This window comes from Phodopus roborovskii, unplaced genomic scaffold (genome assembly GCF_943737965.1).
Source record: "Phodopus roborovskii unplaced genomic scaffold, PHOROB, whole genome shotgun sequence".
NCBI lineage: Eukaryota > Metazoa > Chordata > Mammalia > Rodentia > Cricetidae > Phodopus > Phodopus roborovskii.
In genome coordinates, this window is record NW_026126433.1 from 45,484,317 (window position 1) to 45,506,067 (window position 21,751).

The 21,751-nt window shown below is 40.7% G+C and overlaps 1 protein-coding gene across 1 annotated transcript in view; it reads right to left on the bottom strand.

Moving 5' to 3' along the window:
* Nucleotides 1-658: 658 nt before the first annotated feature.
* Nucleotides 659-21,751, bottom strand: part of Opn3 (opsin 3) — a 28,182-nt gene continuing 7,089 nt past the window's right edge. Inside the window, exons 2-4 of the mRNA XM_051186371.1 lie at nucleotides 3,053-3,372; nucleotides 1,424-1,675; nucleotides 659-942 (exon numbers count right to left, since the gene is read on the bottom strand). Of these exons, the coding sequence (XP_051042328.1) occupies nucleotides 679-942; nucleotides 1,424-1,675; nucleotides 3,053-3,372 (836 nt within the window). The 3' untranslated portion in view covers nucleotides 659-678. The remainder of the gene's footprint in view (nucleotides 943-1,423; nucleotides 1,676-3,052; nucleotides 3,373-21,751) is intronic.

Below are 21,751 nucleotides of genomic sequence, written 5' to 3' on the forward strand. Positions count from 1 at the left end.
ATTTGTCAGACTAATTTCTGGAATAAATAGATGGAGATACCAATCTGTCTTCAACAGATTGTTGTACGCTCACCACTGTGGTATTATCAACCTTCCACGTGACAAGCACGAAGCCTCTTTGCTTTTTTACAATGCTTCATACTGTACCTTCTGGAATCTAATCTGACTGCCCTGGCAGTCACACTACACACACGACAACAGCCTTTGATTTCCAGATAAAAGTAGAGATTGATTTATTACCTCCTTAATAAACCGAATTGGTCAAACACACAGCATGACACAGAATAGGACCTGACACCATAACATAGTCCATATGTCCAGGCCATTGCACACGTGTGTATGAGACAGTTATTTATACAGTGAACTATATTTGGGAAACAAAATGTATTATGTGCTTTGGCAAATGTGGTCGGGTATTCAAACATTAAATCCTGGCATAGTAGACAATGGTGCCAGATGCTCAACTTGTGCCACCAGGAGTTTCACATGTTATAAAGCACCCGTTGAATGAAAATAATTTGTCTTGCTCAGTCTCTTCTTGAAAACAGACAACATATGGCCAGTTCAGATTCCCTGCTAGGCCACGAGGTTCTGTTGTTACTACACCATGTGTGTTCTCCAGGGCAGGCCTTGTAGTAGATGGTGTGAGGCAATGGCACAAGATTCCGTCTCCTGTTCTTACAAAGGACGAACTTGGATTACATTGGCCTTGGATGCATTGGTTCTGCCACTGTCATCAACAGACAGAGACTCATCACTGGTGATGATAAAAATGATGGAAGAGGAGTTAAAGGTCACTTTTTTCTTTGGCCTGTCCCCATCTTTCTGTGACATCACGATGGGCCTGATCTGCATCTCACTCTCAGCTGCTGGCAGGCTTTTAGCAGGCCGCTGGCATCTGAGTAGTCGGAAGCATAGGAGCTGGAGAAGGGACCTACGAAACTGAGGAGAAAAATGGAGCAATAAACTCCATTATTAAGTGAATACCTGGTCCTTAATCTGGAGTAAAATTCAAAACATCTAGTTGAGATTTTAATTTCTCCCTCCTCTGTGTGTGTGTGTGTGTGAGAGAGAGAGAGAGAGAGAGGGAAAGAGAGTGTGTGCACACACACATGTACTTGTACATGAACACATGTGTTGATACCTGCAGAGGTCAGAAGAGGGCGTTGGATCCCCCTGGAGTCAAAGTTACTGGTAGTTGTGAACCACCTGCCATGGGTGCTGGAACTCAAAAGAGGAGGGCAGGCACCCTTACCTCTGAGCCATCTCCCTAGTACACTTATCCAGAACTTCTAACTTGGGACTTTGTTTCTTTAGATTTGTTTGTTTTGTTTCATCCTTGATAATGTTCTACGCTGTCACACCACATACAAGCTATTTCTGTTTGTTCTCCGGGTGAAAACAAATTAATTCCAGAGCTTACCTTTCTGATCATGAAGATATAGATAACTGGATTGTACACAGTGCTCGATTTAGCAAAGAGATAAGAAACAATAGACACTGTTGGAGTGACCAGGTGTCCATAGCCATTAACCACCAAGAAGCGGGTCACAATATAAGGCATCCAGCAGGTGAGAAAGACAAAGACCATCGAAAAGCACATTTTGGCCACTTTCTTTTCATATCTTAAAATCTTGATCACTTGAATTGTCTGAAGATCTTCAACACAGCGTAGCTGCAGGAAGTGAAGAAAGGATGTGGACTGAAATTAATCCCTTTTCTTTTTAAACAGATCAGCAGCCACCATTATTTGTCCTGACTTCATGGAAAGAGACATGCACAGAGCCACAGGAGACTGACTGACTTCTGAGCTGAAGCTGGGCCTAGCCTTTATCTCTCTGGGCTTCAGTTCCCTCAACTAAAACCTACGGAGGTTGAGCTAAGGGCATTTTCTGCTGTGTGTGAGAGGTGAGGGGGAGATGTAGAAGGAGCGGCGTGGGCACACGCATCCCCAGCACATGCGTGGAGCTCAGATGACAACCTCCAGTGTAGGTCCCCACCTTCCACTTTGTCTGAGCTGAGACAGGGTCTCTCTAGCCTGCGAGTTTCTAGAGATTCTCCTGCCTCTGCCTCTCATCTTGCTATAGGATTGCTGGTGTTAAGACACATATAGCTGCACTATACCTGGCTGTACATAGATTCTGGGGATTCAAAATCAGGTCCTCACATGACAACAGCAATGGCTTTACCAACTTAAAGCTCCCTTTAATGGCTTTTAAATGCGTTTCTAAGGATAAAATATATTATTTTGTCTAGATCTTCAAGTTCCTAAAACACAGCCTGAAAAGCTTATGGTCAAATGGAAACATTCTCTTCATGACTGATGAAACCATTTTGTCCAGAGCACTGATTCATAAATTCTCCATCCAGATAACAGATTCATAGCATGCCAGACATACTACACAGAGAAGCCTGCAGCTTGAGATGCCGGCCAATTATTTGCCTGGAGTGCTCTGCTAAGATAATAACAGGCTAATGTCAAGACAAATCTCATTCTCAGTCGCTTCTCTTGTCTTCCGTCCTTCCAATGTATCTACTCTGCTTGTAACTTACTCCCCAAATAGCCACTTATCAGTCATAAATATAAAACCCTCACAGATACACAGTGACTAGGAAATGGCACACAGCTGAAATTAATGGTGTCATGTGACTGTCCCATATGAAACCTGCTTGGTGTGTGTGTTCAGTCCTTTATGACTCCACCAGCCTCTGGCAAGTGGGTTCATGTGATCTTGAAATTAGTATAATTATGGAAATTGTAACTATCCTCCTTCAGAATTCTTAACAATGTGAGGTTTGGGGTTGGTATTGTCTAGCTGCCTTTTGCTTGTTTCTTTTGGTCTTAGAGGGTGGCGGACAGAGACAAAGGTCATCCCTCAGTGATGTGCTTGGGGAATGAGTCACAGTGCAAAGTTCTACCAAATGTTAAGTCCTGTAGAGTCTTTGAACTCAAGGAAATTAATTGATTATATAGGAAGAGTTTGATTCTTTTCACACCAAATGTTGGGTATGGGCATGGCTCAGAGAGGGTTATCTGCAGCCTTCAACTCACCATTCGAACAGAATACAGAATATGACCGTAGCAGTGGGTTATGATGCCCAGGGGCACCACAAAACAGCCAAGAAACAAGAAGAGCACAAAGGAGGAGTCATTGGCATCCTTGGATTTCCAGTCCACTGTACAGCCCAGTCCATGTATGTCTAGGATGTATCTGTTCCAGCCCAGAAGAGGTGCTCCTGCCCATGCCAAGGAATAGAGCCAGATATAGGTAATGGCCCTCCAGGCCCAGGAAAAATTGATCACTCTGGAATGCACCACACGGATATAACGTTCATAGGCCAGCACAGTGAGGGTGGTAATAGAAACAAACCCTGCAAGAAGAGAAAAAAGGTAAAGCTTGGAGCAGGAAGAAATTACATGAAAACCGCATGTCCCTCCAGGAACGCGATACAGAGAATCTGGAGCCAATAGGATGCTTGAGAAACAGCAAGAGATCCAGAATGGTAACAAACCGGCTCCCTGGGAAAATGAACTGAAATTGTATTTACCTATAATAGAAACTGTAGACTAAGAATGATCTGGGTTGTGGGGCAAGGATCAAAGCCCTGAAGTCAGCCTGGCACCAAATGATGCAGCTTCTGCACAAAGTTCTGCTCCTTTTCAGGGCTTGCATGACACGTGACATGAGGGCCTGCCGGGACAGGAGCTGCCCTTTTTCGCCACACTTTCCACACCATGATGTTGGGAAACCGTCTAAAACCACAAGCCAAAATAGGCCCTTCTTCCTTTTAAAATGTTTTGCCAAGTGTTTTGTCACAGTAACACAGAAATAAACTAGGCAGCCTTTAGGCAGACCTGGAGAAGAGCTCTCCTGGTAACACGCTGTGCAGGGTGACTCCCTAGCCCTAGGTTGAAGAAGGCAGCTCTCGGTGGGAAGGAAAACAGGACTGGTCTTCCAAAAAGCAGCGAGGAGGTATGTGGGGCCTGTTAAAATTTTTGGGGAGTCCCAGGCCTCTTACTACCCTACTGCATGGCTTCCAGAGATTAAGACAATCTCTCTAGGCCCTGGATTTTGTTTTCATAAAACGGAAGGGCTGTTCACTTTACAACTTTTTGTGACTCTGTTAGAAAAGTGTGAAATGAAACTGGGTGGTGGTGGGGCACACCTTTAATCCCGGTACTCAGGAGGCAGAGACGGGCTGATCTCTGTGAGTTTGAGGCCAGCCTGGTCTATAGGGCCAGTTCCAGGTCAGGTTTCAAAGCTACACAGAAAAACCCTGTCTCGTAAAAAGAACGAAAAGGAAAAAAAAAAAAACAAAAAAACAACAACAACAAACCTGGCTTAGGAATCAGACAACACAGTTAATTCATTTGAACTGTTGCTTTGTGTTTGTAAGGGTAGAGGGGCAGCATTGTTCTCGGTGTGACACATGTGATGTTAGTAAGAATTAATAAATAATTCAGTGTTTACTACATACAGACCAAAAGAAGCCCAGGTTCTGGAATACAACATGAGGAATAAGCCTGGGGAGCAGTGACCAACAGCAAATGGTATACCTCAATTCAAATCATAGTAAAGAATTCTGAGCATAAATTCAACGTGCTGTGGCACAAATCCAATTTTAGGATATTAAAATTTTTACACCACAAATGTTAAACCCTTTAATTATTTTCCATGAAGGACATCTAGAAACCTAGTTAATACATAAGTTGATGTTGAAATACAGTTGACTCCATGGAGTTTACAAATATTATTAAATGTAATGGCACTTAATTTTATAATTAACTTCAAATACTAAATTTTGACCTTTAATTTGCCATTAATTTACATTGTATATTATTTCATTCTCCACAGGCAAGAAAATTTAGCACAAAGAATTTCACCATCGAATAAGTCTTAACATATCTTAGAGATGAATAAACGAGTTTTTAGAGATAAGTCAACACACTGCCTATCTATATGTCAATCACAATGCTACAGTAGGCAAGGAGTCCCATAGATCCACAATGCCTTGCAGAACTTCAATAGTCTGAGAAAACATTCAGCAAGTAAATTAGTGAAGAGCAATGAATGAAAAGGCAGGGAATAACTCAAGCCCAGGAGAGGGAGAGGACACAGGGCAGAGCACAGCAGTACTGCCAGGGTGACAGAAAAAAAAAAAAAAAAAAACAAAAAACTGAACTACAATGTGAAATCGTCACCTTGGTGATAAGCAGCGCTACTAGAGGTTGGTGGGTTTCCTTTTTAGCCTATTTAGGTAAAAGATTTTCTAATGTCCATACAGTTGTTTGTTTTAGCATGCAATGTCTCAGCAAGCACAGTAAGCTTCAAGTGTTCAGTAATATTCCAGGTTAATGCTGACTCACGGTGGGAGGGACCAGAGCAAGCCCTGCCTTACTTAGATCCTCCTGGACAGAACATATGGATAAATGTGTCTGTAGTCTGACTGGTCTTTCAGGGTGACCCACATGAAATGATCTAAACCACAGCCCCCTGGGGACATATTTGCAGTCCTTCCACCACTCCTGTGGGTTCTAAGGAAAATTTATTTACTGTAGACTGGGAAGATGGATCGTTTAGTAGAGTGTTACCCATGCAAACATGATTTTTGATTCCCAGGACCTACATAAAAAGAAGCTAGGTGTGGTGGTACATGGAGGAAGGCATAGATTCCTGAAACTTGCAAGCTACCCTTCATAGCCTACTCAATGAACTTCAGGCCAGTAAGAGACACCTCCCTCCCCCAACCTCATAAAACACAGCAGAGTAGACAGCAGAGTTGACAGTGGATGCTGACTTCTGATCTACACATACATGCATACATACCTAAACACATTCTCTCTCACACAGATTCCATGCTGTGTTCTATTAAATTCCTAGAGCATCCCTCAAGAGGATGGGGATGGGTGGGGGATGGGCTGTCTTGTCTCTAGTTCCAAGACATTTTATGGACTCATCTGGTCAACACATGCATTAAGAATAAGAAATGCAAAAGAAGTGACTGATAGCAAGAATGCATGAGGCTTTTGACAGTCACACTACAGTGTGTCATTCTTTTGAAAAGAGAAATCAGTGGCTCAGAAGAGTAAACGAGTACTGTTGGTACTGGCGACTATTTTGAGAACACAATTCTGACCTCAAAACTATGATTCCCTCCTTAATAGCATGTGTTTTCTCTCACATGTACTATCAGGAAAGGGGACTGTTTTGAGGGGGAGGATGGGGTCCAGTATGAGTAGGAAAGGTCAAGAGGTGGGGAGGGGATACAACCAAAGAGCAACCGTGTGTGTGTGTGTGTGTGTGTGTGTGTGTGTGTGTGTGTGTGTGTGTGTGTAAACTGGGATGGTTAATCCCTTTAAGGAAATCTGTTACTATGAAAATTACAAAATTATTATGAAAGCCCCCTGCTGTCCATTTTACAAGACAGCTTTTGACTCCATTTTTGTACAAGTGGAAGCAGGATGACTGCACCTACTGTATGTTAAGGTACCACCTGCCTGTCCAGCCCCACCCACAAGAAACAGACTGACAGTAACATCCCAGACAGTGCAACAGTGCCATCTTTAAACTTACCAAAGGCTGAGAACATGAGCATGTGGATTTATTAAACATCAGACAACCTCCGAAGATTTGTAAACCAGACCAATGAAGAGTGCAGCACCCTCACCAAGACCCTGTAAGGAGGGCACTGTGAGGACCATTGGACCTGCCATTGGACCATCCACCAAGGGACAGACAGGCAAGAACTCCAGTCTTAGTGCTTCAATTCAGCTGAGTTCCCCATTACTTCATGCTGGCCTACACAAATTGCTGTCTGTCCATGGACTGGTTTTAGGTATGTCCCTCGAGTGAACTTTTAGGGGAAAATTCCCACTTACCACCTGATGCCTATGTATGAATTGGTGTGTTGAGCTCCAGTAAACTAGGCTTGATAGCAAGTGTTTTTACCTTCTGAGTTGTCTGACTGGCCTTCAACAATAACTTGTAGCGATATTCATTCTTTTGTATTTCCATCTACATTTTAAATTATCCAGCATTATAATCCTGGAGACAACCTTCTTCCTCATTGGCCACACCTCATTGGCTGGAAGGTCACCAGGGTTAGAATACATAGGGAACAGAGAATTGAGAACTAGGTAATTGGAAAAAACTAGGCAATTGGAAAAAGTGCAGTGTGGCCGCTGGAAGATCTGTGTACCTTTAGACTCCGAAAATGGTGCTCTATCAAGTCAACTCCCCGGTGGTGCTGCTCACACCATGCCTAGTTCTGCCTGCTGCTGAAAGCTGACAGCTATGATAAATGCTGATGACAGACTCTTGTGCAGAGGAGACAGCTGTGCAAACAATTGCAGGAGTGAGGGAAGTGCTAAACGGTTGAGCCTGGTAAGACAAGGGAAGCGAGGCTTACTGTACCTGGGGAATACCGGGATGTGAAGTGGATTTTGAAAAGATGAATATGAAGAGTTTATTAGTTGATACCAGTGTGGATAGAAAGAAGACAAAGCTAAGGGCTAGGTAAAGTTCTAACTGCACAAGTGTCAGGACCTGAGTTCTGATCCCTACAGCCCACATAAAAGTAGGTGCAGCAATTCGATCTGTAATCCCAGTCCTTCTACAGTGCGATGGGATGGGGGAAGTGAAGATTAAGAGAATCCCTGGAAGCTTATAGCCAGCTAGCTCGGTGGAGGAAATGGTAAACCAGACCTGAGGTTGTCCTCTGATAGGTGTGCATCCATATTCACACACAAGAACACACACCCCATACACAAAAAATATACAAACCCAAGATACAAAAGAGGCATTCAAATGTTAATCCTCCACATCAGCCCGAGTCAAAGAATTCTTTGGGATACAGCTCGGTTAGGAATTCATTTACAGCATTTACCAACGAACTTATAATATACACACAGCACACTTGCTAGGCAGTAATATAAAAATTATAAACAGAAAGTTATGAAATGATTCAATACATTCAATAATAAAGGAGTATGTTTGAAGCCACAGTTTTACAATGAAGTCCAGCTTATTTTCACAATTACCCATTTGACCCACAAAAACTCACCTATCAGGTAAAAAAACAAAATGGTGTCTGTGTGTGTTCACACTTCACTTAGAAAGTGAATGAACTTGGTAAATGGTAATGCATAAAGTATTTTTGTACACTTGAGAGTAAACTTGCTTCGGGTTGGTGCAGAGTGAGCAGAAAGCATATAAATAGAGTGTTCTTGAGCTTTCCATACTTGCTGAATCAAATTCAGAAGAACCAAGTTATTTCCTACTTTGGCCGCTAGATGGTCACATCGAGTAGCATATTTCTCCATCAACTGTTTAGACTGGATAAGCAAATTTGTGCCCAACAGAACACAGGCTTAGAGCGGTGCTGTCTGCTTGGTGGGCCAGAGGTTTGTATGTTAGAAAAATTAGTGTGGCAACCAGCACCCATCACTGGAAGCAACTTCAGGCAAAGAAGCAGGAGAAGCTCCTTGGTGAAGTATTAAGGACTTGTAAGGGGTGGGGGTGGGGGGGAACCTTCTGGCCCTGTCCAGGAAGAGGTATGGCTGAATAGCTGAGCTCTCTGCTTATCTGCATACAGCAATGGAAACAAAGCCATTTGAAACCAAGTTTGCTTCGGAAAGATGATAGTCTGTTCCTTCTATGGGAAACTAAACAAACATGCTGCCTTTTATATCAAAAGGTTAAGCAGAACAAAACCCCATTAACATTTTTTTAAGATGCCAAGGCAGAAATTTAAAAATTCCACTAGAGTCAGCATTTCTCTTGACACAAGGTGCGCAGTGTTTAAAGCTGCTTTCTACCTACCAACTGTGCTGCTTTGAATTAGCTAGTGTTAGGTGGAGAGAGACCTGACTACTCAGAATGATACAGGACCTCCTTATGTTAGGATTAAAAATCCAGTGGGGCCCAAGACAGCACCCCTTACCAGCAGGAAGTAGTTTGGAAAGAACGACGCCCAAATTCCCAAATATTGTGTATAAATGTTTGTTTTCATTTAATTGGACTGTTATATAAAATTAAATAAAATTAAAAAAAAATCCAGTGGGGGCCTCTGCTGGGTGTGTTTGATTACTTGATTAAACACCCTTCTGAAGAAGTAAAACTGCCTTCCAAAATCACTCGGGATCATGTGATCATTTGATCATTTTAGTGAGCCACCAGTCCCGTTTCTCACAGTTAGTAGCCTCTACTCATATTTGAACCTTAAGGAATAGAGGTACCTTTAACACGTTTAAAAACACTCACTTGATATATTGTTTACCATGTTTGTTTGTTGCAACTTCATCAGTTTCACTAAAGATGTTAGTTAATTTAGCCCACTAACAGGTGGACTACTTACACTGAGTCAGGGATGGTTCCGGGCAGCATCTTGTCTAGAATCATTTAATCCCCTCAACACCATGACACATGTGGAAGATATTGTTACCATTGCTCTTTACAGATAAGAAAACTGAAGCAAAAGTGTCTTACCTGCTTCAGGCCCTAACAAACGACGGAGCCAATGTTCAAACCCCACAGCTTGCTTCCAAAGTCCAAGCTTGGGAATCGTTAACACTGTTCTGCAAGTGAAGTAGGCTGTTCAGAAAGGAGATTTAATCTGCTCACTGCTGACTACCTATGTTCCATCACTGTGTTTATCTTCGGTGTCAGAAGAGGTCACTTTGTAAGCTCAGCATTTTCCAATGTTGGGATTGTCAGTTTCCATTTAAGCAATAAAGGCAGAATGACAGCTGTTTTTTTTTTTTCTGGTTTACCTCTTTTAGGTTAAAAAATATTTGCTCTAGTGAATGATCTTCTTTTTCTTGTCTATTTCCAGCCCTTCCTCAAATTCCATTTTCAACTATTTCTTCCAAAACACAAATCTTTCTGGATAGCACATAAGACTCAGCTCCAAAAAATAATAATAAAAAAATTTAAAGAAGCACAACATAAAAGAACTCTTTAAAATGCTTAAAATGTTATGCTAAAAACATACCTTTCAAGATCTGAAGAGATGGGTCAGTGGCTAAGAGTCATCATTATTGCAGAAGACCCAGAGTCAGTTCTGAGTACCCACTTTGTGGCTCCCAACTATCTATAACCCCTGTACTGGGGGGATCTGGCCTCTGAGGGCACCAGGCACACACGTGTGCATACATATAGGCAGCTAAATCATCATCTAAATAAAACTTTTCATTAAAAAAAAAAATTCAGGTAAGCACCTCAAACAGATCTGTTGTTCACTGCCCAACAGAAATGGAGCCACTGTGTGCCTGTAGTGACTTGAAATCTGGGAGCTGAAAGTGAAGCCATCTCCTCAGAAGAGACACTCAGCCAGGCAGTGCTTAAGCGTTGGTCTATGGCTCCCTTCTCACAGTCCAAACATCTGCTGCTGTCTCCACTCTTGTTCACACTGCCCCTCACTAGTATTGCCTGTGGTTTTGTCTGTTAAATGTGGTAATTTTTTAAAGGAAGGAGGGATAAGTAATGTTGATGCAGCTGGTAAAGCCGGGGAAGTGGATACCCTAGGCTCCCTAGGGTACCCTAGGAAGAAGCACCATGATGTCTCTTTCCATGATCTCAGCATGCTATGTAGGTCTTCTGACAGCAGCTCTTATTGGTCTCTAACCCCCTTGGCGACCAGCCTAGCTCTATCTTTCTGTAGCCCCACTTGGACAGACACAGAGTTTTAGACTATTTACCTCGACCCCGAGTTGATATTCTTTCAGATCCTTCCTCCTCCTTTCCAAGGCAACTGCCGCTGAGGGATACATCCCCATTAGAACCCACTCTGAGCCAAGATCCTGCTGCCCAGAGGACACCCAACTCAGGGTGGAGAATGAGCTGAATGTGTGTCCAGTGTGAGGTCACGGGATCTTGCTTGATTGCAAACCCAGATCATCTAGCTGCTGATCCAGGGCCTTTTCTGGATTGTTTTCCTGGAAAGATTTGCCCACAGCAAGTTGCTGTGATCAAGAGGTAAGCTGAAGGTCTCTTGAAATCCATGAAAATAAATCTACTTATGAATGAATTGTGGAATAGGGCTGTATGCAAGTGCAATGCATCTAGTTCCCAAGTATATTCCAGCATGCTAGAGTACCAGTTTGGTACCAAGGGAACAAAATTTGAGATAGACCAAATGAGAAGATTAAAAATATTAGGGAAACCTGGAGGTGCAGCTCAGTAGGGCTGTTGGCTAGCCTGTGCCTAGCACCACAAAAAAGAAACAGAATGCATAAGGGAATCTGAGAAATTCCTAATTATCTTTCCATTCAGTCACTTTATAACTTACAAAACTCTCAAGAGAGCCACGTTGTACAGCAGATGGCAGCAACTATTTTAAATGAATTTCTATTTTCATGCTATGATTCAACTAGAGAATACCCCACTAGCCTGAGAGACCAGGCCATTTTTCTATGAAGATGTGTGTACAAGATAGTAATTAATCGACTAGAAAATATAAACTAGCTAGGATCATAAGAATGGGAAGAGAAGGTAGAATGGGAAGAGAAGGTAAGAAATCTGTGGGATGTGTTAAAGGAAGGCATTGATTAATAGGCTGGGAAGGGAAACACCAGGGACAACCGTCTCCTGCTGAAAGCATTAGTCAGGTGACTGTGTGGGAAGTTTAATGTGAAATCCATCTTGGTGACTAGGGCAGGGATTTGGGATCGGCAAGAAAATCATTTTCTCCAAAGTCCTAGTCACACTGAGCCTCCAGTGGCAAAGGGAGGACAAACAGAAAAACGGGAGGCTAAGGAAAGAGCTTTAAAACTGTTTTGTCCAAGGGCACAAAGCAAGGCTAGAAGGCGTCAGAGCAAGGCTGGTTCCAGAACCACTCACACTCTCAAGCTTCTCTTGCGCACTGCCAAGGGCAATTGATCTTTCCTTTTCCTTAAAGCAGCAGTCTTTCCTTCACTGGAACTGTGTTTCCACCCTCCAGTCCTTCACAGAGCTAGTGAGGCTCTCCCAGGAGGTGCTCTCAAATGCTGACCTCAACACTTAGCTGATGAAAACATGAATTTAGTGTAAAAGGTTCCTAGATCGTTTTGACTTTCAGACCAACCAATCCAGGTTGGTTTGGATAAATGTCAAATCTCCCTTAGTGTGATCTCATGGGATTTTTACTCATATTCCAAGATGTCTACCATAGGCCCACTCATTAGGAAGACCAACAAAGGCACAGAATCTTTCTGTGTTACCCCTACAGCAGAATCACAGCAGACAACCTCTGACTGTGCCATCTGTCCCCAACATCTCCTTACTCATTTTTTCTGTCCCAGATCCTGAACTGTTTCCATCACAGTTCTCACCACTGCAGCAGAGCAATGGCACTACTACACCCTCTTGACTGGGCAGTGGCCTCACTGGAGACATTCTCTAGGAGCTTAGCATTCTATGATATGATTGTTCCAGGGGCCTTTGCACACATGCAGACTGCCAGTTGTTTTCTTTTCTGAGTCATATTAGTTTGCTTACCTCTAGATTTTTGATGGGGTTGGGGACTTTTTCATCCTAAGAATTATTCTGCATCTTTGAAAATAAAAGTGTATTTTCAGTAGAGAACACATACACATATATGTGTGTATATATATATATATATATATATATATATACACATATATATATATATATATATACACATACATACATATACCTGCCATCTATCTATCTTCCTATCTGGAAGATGGGCTCAAGTGGGTATAATTCAAAGGACAGTTGGGGATGGTGACTGCCAGCTGCTGGGAATGATCCAGGAGAAAGGCAAAAGTCTATGAACAAGGGACACAATGACCAAAGGAGCTCTGTATTTCTTGTGCATCTGTGAGGTGGTGAGTTGTTTTACAGCCTCACTAGGGGGAGTGTAACAGAGTTATAGCAATGAGGGATGCCTTGGAAAGCAGCAGTGGTGCCCAGTGTCACGGTCTTTGGGAATATGGAATATCGAGAAAAACGCCATAGGAGGTGGAGGTCAGGGTCCTTGGGAATTATCAGTTAAAGCATGGGGGAGGGGAGGTTAGGACAACATCCAAAGGTGTTGGATACTGTTCATGAAGGGGAGGCTGAAGAGGGCAGTGAGTAGGTGTCAGTATTGGACAAGATCCAGAAATACATGTACCAAATGAGCCAAGGAGGCTATCCATCCTCCCTGCGGCAACCTTGGCAGAGATATGAGCTATGGTGAGATGAGCTTTTGGAATAGAGGGTTTACAGGGTGTGGAGCCTGCATCATTTGCCAGTGGTGCATTTCTATATTGTTTTCTCTTTCTGATTTTATATTGAGGACCTTTGGATCTCTTGCAGCTGCCCCTTCATCTGACAGTAATGCAAGAAGAGGAAATTTAACACTGCTCAAGTTCTGTATCCTGCACTTTCTGTGTGATCTGGAATGGGTTAACTGTCTGGAACTTTTATTTCATTAACTATTGATAAAATGGAGGCAATGATGCTATCTAGAGGCACCACAGAAGTGGAATGAAAATTGAATTCATTAGTACTCACAAAGAACTTATAATGCCATCTGGCCAATAGTATATAAGACAATGTGTTTGGGAGGGATGTTATAATCCATCTAGCTATATTTTTACATATATCAATAATGCTTTAAGACAAATTGCTAGGAATGCTATATGAGCAAGTGTACAAATATGAATGTTTCAATACACTTTACCAAAACAGCCACCAGAAATAAAATTCCTAGTAACATATCAGATATTCATGTTATTCCTTATTTTTATGTTATTCCTTCTTAATACGGCATAGTATGCAACCTGCCTGTAGCTAGCTACTCAATGATCTCTGAAAGCCTACTGATCCTCAATGCCAGAGAGGTAGTTGATGATTTTAAAGAACTTCCCATTGATTTCACACCTACCCTTCAGGCAAAGCCTATCAGTGTAGTCTCATTAGTGGACATATCCAACACTAAAGCATTTGTTTACTAAACCTCTACAAAGTCAACACTGGACCAGGCTCTTACTGATGTCCCCGTTGGCTTCTATTTTCTCTTCTGTACTATGTGTGTGCCATGTTCCTTTCTCTGATAAAGGTAAATGGTTGTGATATGTAACTGGAAGCCTAAAGTGGTGCAGTCTCCATGCATAGGTGCCCAATAGAACCAGAACCCAATAGAAAATAAATAGGAGCCCTATAGCCTGGCTCTGAAATAATGTCACAGGCTGGGTTCAGTGAGAACCTACTCTGGGACAGTTGTAAAGGTGCTGGCTGTCCTTGCCTCAAATCTTTGAGCTTTCAACAATGAAGGGAAAATATAATTAGGAGTCTTAACAGCCCAGAATTAATGGAAAGGTAGGAGTCATGTCAAGTCAAAAAAAGGACTTCGTTTCTACCATGCCTCTGGCATGGAATGCTTTCCCTTGTATCATCTCATGGAAATTCTTTTCATCCTTCGGGTTCAGACCAAATGCCTTCTTATCTCCCAGATCTCCCAACAAGTAACTTGCCTGGGCATTCATTGATCTATGCCTATTTTTTCAGTCATTCAGGTAGCCTAGCATAATATAGTGGCTGACTGTGCGACACTGTCAGCCCTAATAGGCCTAGGGCTGCTTACCTGTTAGTGATACTGGGAATTAATGAACAGTCTATCTGACTCCCACATGGAAACATTAGTATTTACTATCACAGGGTTGCTTAAAAAAATAATATGGAGAGGAGACAAGAACAGTTCCTGGAATGTGTGCAGTTCCTGGTGGCCCCGGGACTGGATAGAGCACCTCTCAGTCACAGCATGTGGGTTATGGTATCAGACGGGCAGTTACCCTACCACTTACCAACCATGTGACATTCATCGAATTCCTTGCCTTCAAAGTGTCTGTTTTCCTTTCTGTAAAAGGAGGCCAATCAAAGCACCTACCCTAGATGGTTGGTTAGTGAGGATGAAACAAAAGATAACAAGAACTTACAGGAGCAACTGGGATACAGTAAGACCCAATGTTTGTTGACATGTGTCACACTCCTAAAATTTTGCCCAGATACTGGGATAACCAGTCAGTGAGTGCTAGTTGTCTTGGAACCTCTGCATCTAGCTGTGGTACGGTCTCAAGGGTTTTCTCTGTGTTAAGAACACTTATCCCATCCACGATTAGGCATCTCCTACAATTAACACTTTCTATTAACTACCAGTCTGCAATGGTGTCCCAACACCTGGTGAACCACTGTCAAAGCAACTGCAGTTCCATTGTGGGCATCTTATTTAGTTTTCTGATGGCTCCTCTAAAACTCACAGGAGCCTGCTGGATGTATGTAATAAGAACTTTCACACAACACCCTTTCAAAGAGCATTTTGAAATATGCTGTTTTCATATGCTGTAATTTTCCTGCAACATATGAAATAAACCTCATTTCTAATTGTCTTGGAATTATTCTATTTCTTGGAAATATTTTTAAAATTCATATCTGAAGATCCAAGGAGGATGGATAGGGAGTATTAACTGACTCTCTGAATTTTTTGCATGATCCAAAATCTCCGGAAGGAAGTCACTATTGCTCATAATAGAAGGGAGAAGGGTGGGTGCAGGGGATATATATGAAGCAGCCCAGCAGAAGTACTAGGATTCCTGCTGATAATGACATGGTACAAAGAACAAGTGATCTAGTTAGAAATCCTGAGGACAACAGGCAGATGTCAGGGCACAGAGAAATGAGGTTCCTTAGGATATTCATTTGTTCTGGGCACCTCAATCTTAGTGGCAGTGATGTCTGTGCTGGGCAAACTTGTTGTGAGGGGGCCTTCTTGAGAATTGCATGAGGACAGCACCCTTACCTTGTCTCATAACAAACTACATGCTGGTAGCTTTCCCCTTCCCATTTTGTCAACTAACACTCCCAACAACTGCAATGTCACTAGTCTTGGTTTGAGAATCACTGACCAAACAGTAGAAAATTAATAAGAATATTAATGAAACATCTTAAAATTAAAATTTTTACTGGTTTAAAAACAGACTTACTGGTTCATTCTAGGCTGATTCTAAAATAGGAAAAATTTATAATTATTGATTTCCTGAAAATAAGATCCTTGCATTTTCAGCAAGATATTCTGTGACATTTCTTCTTTAAGATGTGTAAGGTCTGAGATTTATTCAGAAGATTTAACTATAAGCTTACAAACATAAAGATGCTAACTTACAAAGACCATTTTAACTAGGTTGGCATAATATATATATATATATATATATATATATATATATATGAGATAAATAAAGGAACAAGTCAATCTCAAAAGATAGAAGGCTCAGGGACTTTACATGACATTTAGCAAAACAGGACATGGTGATGCACACCTACAATCTCAGAACTTGAAAGCTCAAGATCATTCCTAGCTATACAGCAAATACAAGGTCAGCTTAGGCTAGAAAAGCCAAAATCAAGTAATACTCTGGTATGAAACCTTCTATGCGGATGTCTCCAAGAATTATTTCTTGTGAACTATAAAATGCTTGAAGATGCCATGTCCTTCTGACTGAACTACAAACACCCACCTTCCTGACATCCTGCCAATCATAACCTTTGCCACTTTTTCTCTTGTGGGTATGCCTCTGAGGTAGTTCTAAGGAGTGTATAAAGGATTAAATATATGTTCAGGAACAATAAGTGCTAAAAATAACAGGCCAGTAAGAATAATTTATTTAAAGCTCTTGAGAGCAATACCAGGATAAATAAGTTTCATATGTGTGCATAATTAACTTCTCCCAACCCTGATCAGTATGCTTAAATTGTGCAAATTTTAATTCATAGAATATTTGTTAGAAAGTTAGAAAGTTAAATCCTCACAGCCATCACATTGCAGGTCATGATTTATGTGTTTTGCACATGCATGTGGAACAACCTACTCTATTCAGGGCAAACAGAATCACCGCATCTTGAGAGATGCTAGTCCATCTAAATATTAAGCAGGAGTCCAGGCACATCACTTGGATCCCAGGTCTCATTGTAAAATGGAAAAAGATTTGCCCTTCCTTACCTTACAGTGGTACCTCAAGGGAACAAGACAGTGCTCTATACACACTGAAGTAAACTGCTATTCCAGTGCCCATGAAATAATCAACTTGAGTCACCCAGATCTGCAGGAGCACATCTTAAAGAAACCTGGAGATATTGCTCCCCCTGTTAAAATATGAATGCATTCTGTCATTGGCTAAAAAACAAAACAACACCTCATTCTAATACAGACTAGTACAAGAAACTGAGGGTGTACTTCAGTTGGAGAATGCTTGCCTTGCATGGGACACCCTGGGTTCAGTCTCTAGTGCCCCACAAATTAGGTGTGGTACTGCACACTTGCAATTTCAGTAGAGGCAGGAGCATCGGAAGTTCTTCATTTGAAATCCACGGTCAAAGACAGCCTGAATATGTGAAATCTTGTCTCAAAAACAAAAACAGTAATGATAAAGGTTAAAAAAGACTGTTGAGATGGCTCAGCGGAGTGGATAAGGGGCCTGCCAACAAGCCTAAGGACCTCATTTCAATCCCTGAAAACTTTGTAGGAGGGATAGACAAGCTGTCCTCTGACCTCCGCAAGTGTACTGTAGCAGCCCCCACCCCAAACAAATACATAAATACAAATTAAGACAAAGACAATGGAAAAAGACTTCAACTAGATCTACCACAAAGGCCACTAGAACTGATCTTAAACAGGGCACTGTTTTGGTACTTTGAATGTTTCACACTCCACTTCTGTCTTTTGGTTCTTTATACTCACGTCTCCCTCAACTCTCAGGACACTCTGTGCTTTGGGCTCAGCTTCTTGTGGTCCCTCTTCCCCAGACAGGACACAAAACTGAGAATGTTAGATAGGATGGATTTCTACCCAGCTTTTAGTCTCTAAGCAGCTTGTTTCCAACTATGCAACTCAAAGCTTTGAACCCTCTTAAAGAAATGCCATGGGGGGAGGGGGGTTGGATGTTCTTACAAATTGCCACTCTAAAAAGAACAGCTTACAAAAATAAAATTGAAAAAAAAAAAAAAAAAGATGCCATGTATCACAGGTCAGAGGGTTGTTTTTAGTTTTCATATTAAGGGCAAGGGTGGTGGGTAGAAAATGTCACAATGCTTGTTAGCAGGAAGGACACCTTACCTTAGGGTAACATTCCGGCAGGCTTCTCAGGTAGAGAACATGTATATTTTTAATCCCTAAACTGACTGGTGCCAACTCATAATCACATTAGGTGTTTAGCTGATGCTTGCCAGGTTACATCACCTCTGATCACTCAAGCTGACCGAAGAAAGTATTGGCCTGCACCCACAGTCCCTAGATGTATCTTTTGCAAAGGACTCACTCCCCGAAACTGCTCAGTGGACATCTGTGAACTGACATCATCTCCATGGCCCTCATACTTTATCTCTACTGTGATGGATGACTTTAGATTTGGATTACTATGTAATTCTCATTCTCTATCTCTTGAGACAATATGTCTACAAAGCCCTGGATGGTCTGTTATGTAGTCCAGGCTGACTTCAAACTTAGACCAATTCTTCTACCTCAGCCTCCCAACTTTTGGGATTGCAGGCATGCACCATCACGATGGGCCATGGAAGATCTTCACACTGATGAGCTGGAATGCACCTATTTCTATGATTAGCTCTTAAAGTCAGACAACTGAGAAAAGACATGGAAGAGAGAGAAAAGTTCATCTTTATCAAACTTTCTTCTTAAGAAGTCCTGCAAATACTTTTAGCCACACAATTTTGGAGATTAGCTTTTACTTTAACAGTTAGAAATGTATTTTCTTTTTAAAGAATTTATATAGTTTCAAGGAATCAGTATTTTGTCATCAATCAAGTAAACTATTTCATCAGTTAATATTTTATTTTTATTGTACACATCAATATTTTACAGAAATAAAGATATTAAGTATTAACCTGAAATTACATGCCTTCTAATTCCTTCCAGTGTAGCAATGTAAATTTTTATACAAATGTAACCAACAAGCAATAATTTCGGTTGTAAACTAACATCTTTTTGATTGTCAAACTGTTTACATACAATCTTATATATGCCATTTAACTTTGTAAGGTTACTATAGCACTAGCAACACACCAAAATTTATTCATTTCTTAGTCAGCAGGTTAAAAAAAAAACCTTACAAATGGAATTTCTAAAATGTCTTTTTAGAAGTAGCTTTATTTATTAATTTGTTCATTCTGAGTATTTTCCTGGACATGAGCCACTTAAGATGATGTCAAAAATATCAGTTATAGAGGTCTGGCTAATCTCTTGAATAGTTCTTCAAAATTCTGCTGTATGAAGGCACACACAGACTGAAAAATCCACTTACTAGTGGGGACTTGGTCAAAGTGCTTTAATTTCTATTTTAATGCACGTTAAAATGAGGATCAAAGAGTTTATTTTTACTCCCCCCCCCCAATTGCAACCTATCACTTTATATTCTGCACAAGTGTAGAAAGCCTAAAGAATTTGCACCCACTAAAAAAAATAAAAAGCAAGCTGACAGTAGTGGTGCATGACTTCAATACCAGCACTTGGGAATTCAAGGCTAACCTGATCTATAGAGCAAGTTCCAGGACAGTCAGGGCTACATAGAGAAGCCCTGACTTAAAAAATCAAAATAAGAAAAAAAACATGCAAGAGAGATAGCATTTAAAAAAAAATTCCACCTTCCCTCCTTGCTTTGTATCTATTTATGTTTAACATTTCAATTAACAAACAAGCTGCATTATTGGATGAAAAGTGGCCTAGAATCTATCTCCATAACAACCCAGTCTTCCTAAGAGCAGCTTCTAAATACTTCTTTCCAGGTAGCTGATAAGTCTTAACTACCTTGAACTCAACACCACAGAACATTTCGACAGGTTGTGTATCATGCCTTGAGGACTTGAAAGGTAAAGCCCATATTTTTCCCCTCTAAAACTGAAGACATCTTTTCTTGCTTACCTTCCTGTGTAGTTTATCACAATTCTCTCAAATTCATAAAGCAGAAGGTTGACATCACAGATGATATTGTAATAAATATCAGTTACAAATATCACATGTGGGCATTACTTTGGATATGGGTTGTTATACATTATCCAACTTAATCTTTCACAGTAATTCTATTAAGTATTATTTCTATTTCATAGATGGTAAATGAAAACTGAAAGTGACTGCCCTGAAGTCAGATAACTAGTAATAAATGATGTTAAGATTTTCCTGTGTTTGTAGCATTTCCTTCAAAGCAAACATCTCATATGGCAGCATACTCATATGTTAAATTTAGCTCCTTCGTTAAAAATCTATTTAAGTATCTTTTTTAAATTACTCTAATACAGATACATTTTTAAAGGTGCTCATATATATTAATATCAATACTTTTTAAAATTCTATCCCTATTGGAATTTAGAAATGAGATTACAAAATCTATGTATCTTGAAACTTGTGAAATTATCTTCTGTTCATAGTATATTTATATGGCAATATAGGTTTAATAGTTATAAACCCATGGAAATAGAATATATTTGCACTGGTTTCTTTCTGCATCTTTACTTTGTATTTTTATTCCAGTGACAATTTTTTTTTCAGCCATATACAGATAAAATTAGTACCAAAGCTGTTCATTTCTGCTTAAGAAATGGTGCATACAGGCTTTTCCAATATAAATTCAAGTAAGTTTTAAGTAGGTGTTTATTGTGTTACGAAAAGCCCACAAATTCATTAGCAAACATAATTAGAGCAAATGGAAGTGTCTAGTTAGTGCAGTAATATTATGGGTTCTTATCTCTTGTTCTGTCATGTTGATGCAGGGCTGCTCTACTGGACATAAGCTTTCTCATCCTGATGGTGGTTGTTGCTTGGCCAACATTTTATACAGTTTTCACCTAGCCAGAATGAGAGATTTGGTTGGACTTTTAGTATGGAGCCCTAATTGAGTCCCAAGTAATTAGTGGAAGGCAGCATTTATGATTTTCCTTCTTAAACACCTGCAAGAAGCCCATTCTACCTTGTTAGAAAATTAGATAACATCACTCTTAATTTTTAAATACTTTTTGCTAATTTGTCACTTCCACTTAATGTTTAGAAAACAAAAAACAACAACAAACCCCTTCTTTGACCTAATCTAATCCTTATTTCTATTACATTCAGCTCTCTCTTTTGTAATTTCTGTTTATCTTTTACAACTCTGCCTCTTTTAACTGTCTTTTCAAAAGACGGTGGTCTGACAAACTTTATGAATTTAATTCTCTTAAATCTATGCATTTAAATCTCTTAATTATTACTTCTAGATCATTTCAGATTATTTCTGTTCTGCTGTATTTAACCCTTAATATCTATACAACATTATGGATTTATTATAATAAAACCCACCAAGACCAGTGGATGGCTTTCTACTCTCAGCACACTGGTGTTCATTTAAATGTTTTATCTCACTTCTCTCACTAAAGGGCATGTACTAGCGTATATTCAGACCACACTGCTGTCTACTCACACACTGTGCCTCTTCTCACAGTAGAGGACTTCACTGCTGGGATCCAGCCAGCGGTTCTGGAGGGAGAGCTTCCCATTCTCCAGGTAACAGACGAATAGTAGAAGTAATGCAGTTTGTCAATTATCAGTGCTTATTACAGCCAAGGCCAACCAGGTGTCCTGCTTCACCCCAAGAAGCCTGGATGGGGAATCTGTAACTTTACAGGCATCTGTAATCCCACATTAACCTGAACCACTATTCTTCCCTGGGAATTTCTTTCTGGAAATTTCTAAACACCTATCCTAAAATATCCTTTTCTAGGGTCACTTATTA